At 42.8% G+C, this 10,937-nt stretch overlaps 1 protein-coding gene across 1 annotated transcript in view; it reads left to right on the top strand.

Annotated features, from left to right (window-relative positions):
* Positions 1 to 1,872: 1,872 nt before the first annotated feature.
* The window catches only part of LAMA4 (laminin subunit alpha 4), a 96,748-nt gene continuing 87,683 nt past the window's right edge, over positions 1,873 to 10,937 (top strand). Inside the window, exon 1 of the mRNA XM_057390201.1 lies at positions 1,873 to 2,618. Coding sequence (XP_057246184.1) covers positions 2,418 to 2,618 — 201 coding nt within the window. The 5' untranslated portion in view covers positions 1,873 to 2,417. The remainder of the gene's footprint in view (positions 2,619 to 10,937) is intronic.

The raw sequence follows: 10,937 nt of genomic DNA, 5'->3' as shown, positions 1-10,937 counted from the left end.
CTGGTCTGACTTTCTTACAAACACACGGATAGCCATGACAGCCCTCCAGTCATGCAAGCTATCCCTCCATGTGTCTGATGAAGTCATGGCCCTGTGAATGTGCACAGATCCCTAATTCCTCCTGTTTATTCCCCGTGCTGCATGCCTTGGTGCACAGGCATTTCCAAGGGGCAATGGAGCATGCCAGGTTCCCAGGAGTGCGAGAGGCACACACACCCTTCAGGTGGTTGGCCTTCTGGTGGTTCTCAGCTTGAGTAGCAGCTCAAGCTCATTTGCTGCTGCTGTGGCTGGCCTGCTCATTTCCCAGCTGGATGTGATGCTGTGAGCACTGATCCTTTGGATGCCATCCCCCAGATCCTTCAGCTCAAAGCCTGCCTCACCGAGCTGGCCAGCCTGCTGCCAAATGCCTGGGAGCAGACAAGAACACTGGGTGGTGGTTGGTTTTTTGGAAAACAAAAAATTATCCAAAAATCGTCTCCCACTTAACACAGTAATTTGCTGCACAGCTCAGTAGGGAGTTGAAAATCTCCACTGCCACCATGGGAATTGCGATTCTGTCTCTGTGAAGATGTTTTGCTCTCTTTCTTGCCCCTGCTTTAATGTTATCTTTACACCTCAAGGTTGTCCCTGTAGCAAGAGGCTTAATTGGAGTCCCTGCCTGGATTCTCCCTGGATTTCTGCTTCTTGAGCATTCAGACCTGCTACAGGCCATTTCCAGGACTGCCATTGCCAGAAAGAATTAGAAAAGTGCTGGCAGCTGTGCCATCTCACTCTCAGGCTCTGGAAGGACTGTGTGCTTCCCACCACATCAGGTTCAGCTAACAGAGAGATGTTTCTATTCCCGTCAGGATGGAATTACCCACAACTGCCATTGATATTCCTCCTACTACCCTGGTCCTGAACCTCGTAGCCTCATGTCACACAGCATTTTCTTCTCTGCTGGRGGAATACTTTGTCCCACAAGCCTGAGTGGCCTTGCCTGCTCAGCTACACCATTTCTGAATCATTATGAATTATGTCCCTCTGTACAGCATTTATGGGCACAAAACTGTGCCTACAGGTGTGTGGAAATTAACAGATCCCCAAAACTCTTTCTTTTACCCTTRAATCTCTATGAGCTGCTTCCGTGGYTGATCRTACCTTCAACCAGAAAGGAAAGGGTGAAGGGAAGGGAAAATAAGGAATCCACTCTCAGAAACTGTGAGCCAGTTTCTGTGGAGATTTAAGAATGAAACCTGACAGGCCAATGGTGCTACCTCTCCCTGCACACAGAACCACTGAGGGACAGGGTGCTGACCCCTTGGCTGGAGCAGCACACATTAGTATAATTACACCCTGACTTCATCCCCAAACCCAACAAGGATTGCTGTCTTGTCTCTTTGAGATCATAGTCACAAAATGAAGTGAGCTGTGGGCAACATATTCAGCTCGCTTTCATATACACACTGCGAGCCTTGTTACCAGGGCCTCACAAAGCATCTCTTGAAGAAGGAATACAAGATGCTCTTTGTAAATAAAAGTTCATGAGGCTGAGGAATGAAGTCATTTTCCAAAATCGCAGTGAAYKATATTCTTTTTCACRAGCCARCGAGAGGCTGAGAGGTGGGTTTGAGGGAAAGGAACTGAATGAAGCATGTTAGAGAAACCACTTCACCCTATTAGCCCATGGCACAGCCAGGCTGTCTCCCTCCTCCTCTTCCTCCTCCTCCTCCCGCCCACAGCCTCCCCTCCCCCATGATACAAGGAATGGCTAGTCTAGCGGGGTTTTTTTAATAAATTTGGCACCTTTCTGCCTTCCACTGAATAAACTGGAGATGTTAAAAAATAAACAGTCGGGAGAGTCCATGATTTGTTTGGAGCAGTCGGATGGAGTTGTGGGGGATTGGCGTGGAGGGGGAGGRAAGGGTGACCTCACTTTCTGAACAGCAAAGTTTGAGTGGGAGGGTCTCCACACGAAAGGTAAAAAARGGAATGATGTGAACATGTGAAGGAAGCCAGAGCTCTGAACGGAGCGTCAGTCTGTATCCTGACAGGGGGAGATAAGGTGGCTGGAGAGCGAGCGGTGCTTTCCTGGAATACAATCTCTGTTTGACACTCCGCTTAAGCACTGCCCATCTGTATGTTATTGTGCTGGAGCCTCTGGGGAAAACGAGGAGCCACAGGCACGGAGAGTGAACGAGGGAGGCAGCAAAAGCGTTTTTCTTCACTTTTTTTTTTCTTTTCTTTTCCTTTTTTTTCTCCCCCCTCTTTTAAATCGGGATCCGGTTAGACTGCCTTGAAGTGCCACATCTGGAAACTGAATGCTGAAAGAAAGTTAAAATAACTGAGGCACCACTGAGCCAAGGGGGGCTGATTGCAGAAGAGGGTAAACAATTACTGAGACGCTAGAAGACCACTGCTGGATGTAAGGGGAGGAAATGGCTTTGATCTCCGCCTGGCCCCTCGTTTCTCCTATATTATTCTTTTTGGGATGCTTCTCCTCCAGCGCAGCCTCGAGTGAGGGCAGCGTTTTCCAGTTTGACATTGAAGGTAGCTCAGCGGTCAGCACGCAAGAAGCCACTGTTATCAGAGGGCAGCAGCAGGCTGTAGCTACTGGAAGTTGGGTGCCTTTTGCTGAGGTACAGTAATTCCTTCTCTCTCTAGYGTCTGCAATTCTCTGCTTTCACCTGTCTGTGTCACAGCTCCCATCTGGTTAACGTTAGCTTAATCATTCGATCCTTAAAGCGATAAAGGGGGATTTGGCGRGGAGAGGGGGGTGGTCTGGGATGTTGCATTTCGGGACTGGAGAGATACAGCTCAGACTTCAGAATGTACACATGCCCTGCCTGCTGTGAGCAGACAGCTGCTGTACTTTGCAGTGAAGCTGGCTTAGCATGTCTCTGATTTTCCTGCCAACATAACTAAACAGGCCTGTCCAAACAGAGCTATTTTACGAGAGTTAATTGTCACAACACTTTTCTGATTGCCTCGTAACTCCTGCAACTGTAATTCACTTAAATTTCCCGAAAAAGCCTGTCTTTTGATTGCAAACTCTGTGCTGTAGAAGTTTGTGCTTTTGCCTCTGGATGCCATCCGCCTCCAAAATCTGAAGTTTGTTTTTGCAGTGAAAGCAGCAGATGATAAAGCAAATGCATCTAGGAAAACTGCCTGCAGAGAACACACCTGCAGAGATTTTAAGACTTCCAAAAATTGTGTAGTTGGGATTAGTGACAAATGAAATTAGAGAGATCTGAGAAGCGATTCGACAATGGACAAATTTCCWGCAACTTCTGAATTTTGGGATTGATTTATGCTCCTCATTTTAGCAACGTTGCATGGGGAATAGACTACTCAAAAATAAAGCTTGAAGAAACAATAAATTATTCCAGCATGCACAGGGGGTGGGGAAAGGTTGCAAGTGGAACGTARGACATGACACAGTAATACCTCATGCATGGTGGATGCGAAGTAGGAGGCTAATTGAGTTTCATAAGGTCATGGGAAGGGAMAGAGTAGTTCTTCTAGCATAGCATCCAAAAATGAGGTGAGATTAGCACAGCTGTGTCACTGTGACAATACCAAGATCGCAATCTCCAATATCACACGGCTGATTTTCCACCTACWCTCCACTTGCCAGAATTAACAGCCRTGGAAATAAGTGCCTAAACCCTTCAGACAGCCAGGGTTGCTGCAGGGCTGGGCAGAGCTCATTCCCCTGCCCYGAGCAGCTGGACAGCCTCAGGAAACGCCTGCCCACCCTGCCAGAGACTCTGCACGAAACATGACCTGTGTGAGAAAATTGAAGGTTAAACCYTGCTTTGCTCAGCATAGGGACTCTCAGGAGCCATCCCAGCTTTTGGACAGGCTCCATGATGTGGGATGTACAGATTTTCTCCTCTGGCCTTGGATCAGCCCCAGGAAGCTGCATTGCCACCTGTTGCTTACAACATGGAAAGTCCCTCAATGAGATGCCTGATTTAAGAGCTGGATGGGTTTTGTAGCTGCTTTTCACAGCATAATAGGCATAAGTGATTATTAATCTTTTTTGATATAATAATATAGTATGGTTTTCCCAAAGACAKGGTTCATGTTTCTTCACTTAAATATATTAAATTTTACCTTGGGAAAGTGCTGTGAGATATGTTAAACAGTGCAGGGGAATGACACTTGAATTTCCTTCAACCATTTCAATCCTTCCTAAAGTTTAGTTTGTTCAGGCCAATAGCAGGCTCAATAACTGGTGTTTCCTCTGGCAATTTATTTCATCCATGCAATGGCAGCTCTTGGACTCTGGATCCCACGTTACAACTGGGGTCCCAGTGCCTGCTATTGTCACACCAAGGTCCTTGGCTGCCGGATGCTGTGGTTTCATGAGGAAGAAGAAGGACTTCAGGACTCTGCTAGCTGCATATTGCAGGACCCACCTCCATGGCAATTTCCAAGCAGGCCCAATAGGATGTTTTTTTGGAATAGGGCTGATAGCTCTGTACCAGTAAGACCATTGCTCCATGTGTGTGGCTGGTAATGGGATTTGGGGAACAAACTTTAAGCCTGGAGGTTGATGTAGAGGCCAGAGAGTGATGGTTTGGTAATCCTTTACCAAGAGAACATTACCTTTGGTCCTCAAAGAGCTTCTCCTTCCCACAGCTGACCTCCCCTCCCTCAGCCTCAGGAKCAGGGTTGTCCCAGCAGGTTTGAATTAACCTCTTTTGAAGCCCCAGTTCTTAACCCRCAGCTCGCAGCGAACCGCAGAGTAAACTCCCTTACACAGCGCGGTTTGATTCAGCTCCTTCGTCTAAATATTGACTCAGGCCTGCAGCTCTCCCAAGCAGACAGAGGCTGTTAGTCACGTCAAATAGTGCCAAATCATACAAAGGGGGCAGTTTCATAAGGCAGAGCTACAAAGCCACAGATGGGGTTTCATTGTAGTCCGTGGTGACAGTCAGCTGCGATAGGAAACATGCTGGTGGRAGTTTCCAAGGTGTAACTGGTGGGATGCTCCTAAATCCTGGTAAGAGTTTGATATTAGGAACCTACAAAAGAGCAGGAGATGTCAATTAATGTAAAAACATAGTAGTGAATATTTCTCAGTTTTCCAATCCTCTTCTTTTGCCTTTGTGGCAACCTTTAACTGGGAGGAACTGGGAGAAGGGGGTTAAAAAATCAGAATGAATGTTAATGTGTAGCTTTGCCTGTTTTTTTTGGGTTTGGGTTGTTTTTTTTGGGGCTTGGATTTGAATAAAAACCTCTTAAGAGAARAGAACTAACTACATTTTTGATGCTATGTTAATATGCTGTATCCATGGACCATGGGTTTGAGCGGCATTTCAGGCAATACCAACTACCTTGGCACCCTGGTTCTTAATCATTATGTGATTCAGTACACCTAAATTAGACACACAAATTGTTCCTAGATGTTTCAGTCAGAATCATGGACTGTCTGCAGGTACAAACCCACATACCCCATGCAGTAGTGGAGACACTAAGTGTCTTAACTTAGTGACACTAAGTGTTTTAAGCTTCTAATTCCTAGCAATTCCTAGCGTTCCCTGGAAATGCTCAAAGGAGTCTCTTCCTGTGTAAAGACTTTGTTGGATGCTTGCTTCAGGACATCTTTATTCATCAGCTAAAGCAGATGTTTAAATTAACTGGACTGGATTCCACACAGTGAAATGTTGCATTACCTACATAAGGAGCATTTCATTCACCATGGAATAAGAGATCTGCCTCTTGTTTCAAGAAAAAATGCTTATAAATTGATGAAAATTATTTGGAAAAGTATCGTGAGAAGGATTACAGTGTTAGGAATCTGAAGATCGCTGAGAGACTCTGCAGACCAATTTGCCAGCTCARAGGGAGGTTAAGAAAAAATTGGAACTTATTGTGTAAGCACATAYACAGGCAAAAGAAAATTAACCATAGGCTTGTTAGTCTAACAAATTAAGGTCTTGGCACATGCAACAACTGGGAACTGAAGGTGACTATGCTGAGACCACAAGTTAGTTAAAAATTTTATTTTCAAAAGTAAATAAGCACTGGAGATTTTATTCAATTGTGTTGGTTTGTCCATGAAGATGTAGATCAATATGGAAAGCACTCCTAAGTACTTTGTTTCTTTTGTGTTATTTAGGAAAATTAAATTTTTTGGCTCACAAAGACAATAAGGAGAGGTGGGGGAGATGTTACAGTGCCGAATCCTGATGTCTGTGGGGAGGCAGTGAGAAAGAGTGAGCACAGAGCATTGGATCCAGCTCATCAGTGCAACCCAACAGCAGTGTGAAGTCAGAGATCGACTTTTCCAAACAAGGATAGATTTAAATATTTTGTACRGAAGAATCATAAGTGATGGAAGAAAAGGATTGAAAACTTGACAGGCAGATATCAAATGAAAGCAAACAAGGAAGTGGCAACCATCAGAGATCTTTRTTTTAGTGTTCCACTCACGAGCTTRGACACAGCAGAGGGAAAGGGAGTGGTGAGACACTTCCAGGTTTGGTGAGGCACRGAGGTAAAATTGAAAATCAGAAGTTCTGAGAAGAGTTATATCCCACTGTCAAACACAAGCCTCTGAAATAAGAGGAAGGTCATGGATTACCATTTGGGTCTGAAGCCTACCACTGCCAGCATTTGTGTTTGTGAATTCCACTGATGTCWTGATTTTAATTATATAGGTGTAGATTTTGCTCCCCATCAGAAGGAAAGCTCCTTACAGAGTCCAAGGTGAGAATAAACAATGATACAAGACTCAAATACTAGAGAATATGGCAAATGAATCTCTGCAATCCACACTGTGCAGTCACTCTTCTTAATGTAAAATGAATGTAAGGTGACGTCCAGTAAAATATGTATTTCATTCTGAAGCAAATCACTAAAAGAGGCYAGAGGACCACAGAGCAGATGAGTGTGGGAAGGATTAGGGGAAGAAAGGGAAGACAGACATTCTGTGGAGACATMTGCCAAGATAAAAAATTATAATCTCAAATGTCCTCCATGGAAAGAWGTGAAGTAAATAGTGGGAAAGGAAGTAAACTGAAGCAGGAAGACAAAGGAGAGGAAAAAATTAGAGCAAGAGTGAGATAATCAAGAGTCCTAAGAGTAAAGAAAAAAATGTAGTTGGGACAGGGCAGGAAGCCAATTCCCAGAGTGAAGGAAGGGATGACATTGTTGGACAGATGGAGAAGGAAAGCTGTTTCCAGCATCAGTGTTTTTGGCTCAGGGAAAAGGCAGAGAGGCAAAAGTTCTTTAAAGGAAACAATTATCATATTCAAGTCAAGATTATCCATTTACTATAAGAGAAAGTAAGGGGCAGAAATTATCTGATGGAGCTTGTGTGTTAATTGAGATGTTTGACAACCATTTTTTCCCACCTGAGTTTTACCAGCAGCTGCTGATAAAAAGCAAGAAATAGTATTTGAGGTGCTTGCTTTCTGGTTCTCTGAAGTGATAAGGATTAATTAGCTTGGGACCTGTGACAAACTCACCTCTCTAAAATGACTCATATTAAATATATAAAATAACAGCAATCGTAAGTCCCAACCACTTGTTAACAAAGACTCAAACTWTCACTGAATCTTCTTCACTCCTTTTCCCCAAAAAGGTTGGAACAGRAAATCTTGCAAACTGTTGAGAGAAACCACAATTTGATCCTTACTTGTAGCATTAATCTGTTCAAAACAAACTAGTACTACAAGAGGAACAGAAGACCTAATCCTGAGGTGTGAGCCAAAAAGGGTTTTAGCTTGACAGGAACCTTTATGTTCTTTTAAGCTAATGTGAACWGCATCTACTTTTAAAAAGCAGATCTTTAAATTAATTCACTTCAGACCCTTGAAGGTTATGTTAGGTTAACTCCTATAATGGGCAATTTGGATTTYTAGCTGCTGGTTTTTTCTGGTACAACAAGGTTATGTTCTGAGAAACATCTATTAGTGGGGAGGAAGTTTTACTGCAGATGTTTGTGATTCCAGCTTAAGTTTCTCATCAAAACTTTAATGAAAATCAGCTGCTTGGAGTASTGCCACCAGTCCCCAAACTTTTTAAATCATAGGAAGCTGAAGCAAATGGAAACACAAGACAGAGCAGATAGATAGCTGGAAATGTTCTCCATTTCAAGAAGATGTATAAAACACCCACCAGAAAACACAGTTTAAACTCCACGGCAGTGAATTCCCACAAAGTTTTGGGCAAGTACCAGCAAAGTGCCCCAAAGCTTATTCAGGGCTGTGAAAACCAATAAAAGGCATTTTATGCCCACTCTTATTCACAACATGGGAAGCAAGGAAGGAATTAAAAGTTCAGTTTTTCCAAGGGGCATGAGAAGAAATAAAAGAATTGCTTTCTGAAGGAAATCTTGGCCTGATTTAAGCTGATAACAATTAGAGCTTCCAGTGTTCAAGAGCTGTATAAAAGAAATCTCGTTTCTGAGTAACATATAACCAGCCACTGGTAATTTACAACTTGCTTCTGGACTTAGATTCAAACACAAAAATATAGACACCCTTCGGGTTTTATATTTTAATTGGTCCTCTTGAATGTTTGGATCTGATCCCAGTCCATTTTCACACACCACCATGAGCTGGGGATGTTTGGGTTATGCATCCTAATGCAAGATTCAACAATTGCTGAATAACATTATGTACAAAGCTGTTAGAGCTCCAAAGTTTTTGAAATCTAATTCTTTCTCATTAAATGATCTCAAAGAGATTTTCCTAACTTTCAGTCAGGATACACAAAGTGAGTATTTGACAATACAAACAGATCGACTAAAATGCAGTAAATAKGATCTGGCTTTGTCATTTCTGTTTGGCTGTATTGTGCAATTCTTTATATAGTTATATTTTGGAAATAAATACTTCATAAATACTAGAATTTATTTTTATGACAAACCAGCAAGAAACAGTGCTAAACCCCCAGCATTCAAGAGCCAAAGAATGAGAGAGGACTGTGAAAAACATTTTAGAAATTACTATTCCAACTTTACAAGACTGTGAGAATGACTAAAATGTACCATTAAAGTCAAGACATGTGGAAGCCAGGAAGTATGAGAAGAACTGGCACACCTGAATGTTAATTTGAAACRTAATTTAATAATTACTGAACAAAAACTCTACCTGGATGAACAACTTCCAACATGTTCTGTAAAAATAGACTTTTAACTAAAGCTGTAAGGCTCAGAATCATTGTTTCACTCCTTCTGGCCCAAAAAATGAATGAAAACTAGTTCATTCAGTCTTTGTTGCTGTCAGGTGGAAAAGTAGCTACTAAACCAGATATTTTCTGAGCTGTGTTGCACCCTGTTACCACCTTACAATGCCTCCTTTTACTCTTCTATGAAAGACCTTCTAAGTGGCAAGAGATTAGCAGAATTTTCTGCCAAGGCTAATGCAAGGCCAGCATGTCCTGGGGTTTCTCAGTGTGGTTTTCCACCTCTGAGCCTSGATGGTAGCCCATGGAGAGCCACAGAGAGCCTGCCATTCATGACTGCCTTGTGCTGTGCTCCCCATTCCTGGCTCCAGGGACCTTTCCTCAAAAGCACTTTGTGGAAACAAGCATCTGTCCAGATCCGCTACCCAAAAAAGAAAATAGTAATAAAATTAAAAAAAAAATTAAAAAAAAAATAAAAAAAAAAAAATTAAAAAAAAATTAAAAACCAGGCAGGACAAAACATAGCACAGCCCTCCCCACCCTGCTATTAGAGTCCTTCATGCCCCAGAAAGGCTGACACAGCCTGGTCCATTGAGGGCTGGCAGGGTCTCCAGAGCACCAGCAGTGGCACAGATCCATTCAGGGGGAGGTATAGAGGTGTTGGAGGTCTACACATGGTGTAAGGTCAGGGGGAATTTGCAAACCCTGCTCAGCTTTTTGCAAGTTGTGGTTTTCTGTGGCTCTCTACTTGCAGCCAATGGCAAGGATCGTCTGCAGAGGSTCAACAGGATCTCTAAGGCACCAGCTAATTATTTTTAAGTCAGCTGGAAACAGGGTGTTTGGTGATGGATTTCTGTGACGGACAAGAAAATAAGTTATTGGGTTTTTCTCTTGTTCTTCCCCCTCTTTAAGCCAACAAAAAATTTATTTCAGCATAACCAGACCATGCCTATGATGAAACAAGCCCTGAGRCACTGAGAGATCGAGGCAGGTTACCCTCTCTCCCAAGCCCCAGCTTTTCCTCTCTCCTTTCAGAGCAGCCTCTCCCCAGTTTCATCCCGAATGTAAGGCTTGCAGTTCAGAGTTAACCACACTGAGCTTCCTCACTCCCTTCCCACACATTTGCCAAGTGYTAGGATGATCCAGGGGGAAAGCCCTATTTCTGAAAACAGCCCAGAAACACAGGATCTTCCYATCAGCCATCCCAGCAGCTGTCTGTCATGTCCATAGCTGGGCCACTCCTGGCAGACAGAGGTGGATGAAAGCTCTATCTCTTCATCTTTCAAGATTTTCACATTGGCTTGGGTTTCTTTTTAACAGGCTTTTAAATTGATGTTATGGCTCTTGGTCAAGCAGATCCCTGTTTTTCTCTGCTGYGATTTCAACATTTCAAAGAGCTGCAAAGTCATACCAGGAAACGTTAGAAACCTGGAGAGGGGCAAGTTGCTGCAAAAGGGAAATCAAAAGAAGTCTCAGATTTACCCTTTCAGTCATACTTGCTTTAAAGTCCACTWTTTCATCCCTTGAAAATTTTTGTCTCTATCTGGAAATCTCTCAGGGGGTACTGTAGTTTGTCAATTGATTATGGCTCACTTATCTGAGAGACTGAATGACTCCGAATGTACATTTAATGTAAGTGGAGACTGGGTGGAGGGTGGTTAATGAGGAAACAATGTAGAATTATTGATCCCTTTTCCTGTAAATTGAATAAAACTTAGCGCTTTTTTTCTTTTTTTTTCTTTTTTTTTCTTTTTTTTTTTTTTTTTTTTTTTTTTTTTTTTTTTTTTTTTTTTTTTTTTTTTTTTTTTTTTTTT

Source organism: Malurus melanocephalus, unplaced genomic scaffold (genome assembly GCF_030028575.1).
Source record: "Malurus melanocephalus ecotype Western Australia unplaced genomic scaffold, MMel_1.1 scaffold_23, whole genome shotgun sequence".
NCBI classification, from domain to species: Eukaryota; Metazoa; Chordata; class Aves; order Passeriformes; family Maluridae; genus Malurus; species Malurus melanocephalus.
Note: the sequence above shows the minus strand (reverse complement) of the source record. Positions and strands in the feature narration are given on the sequence as shown.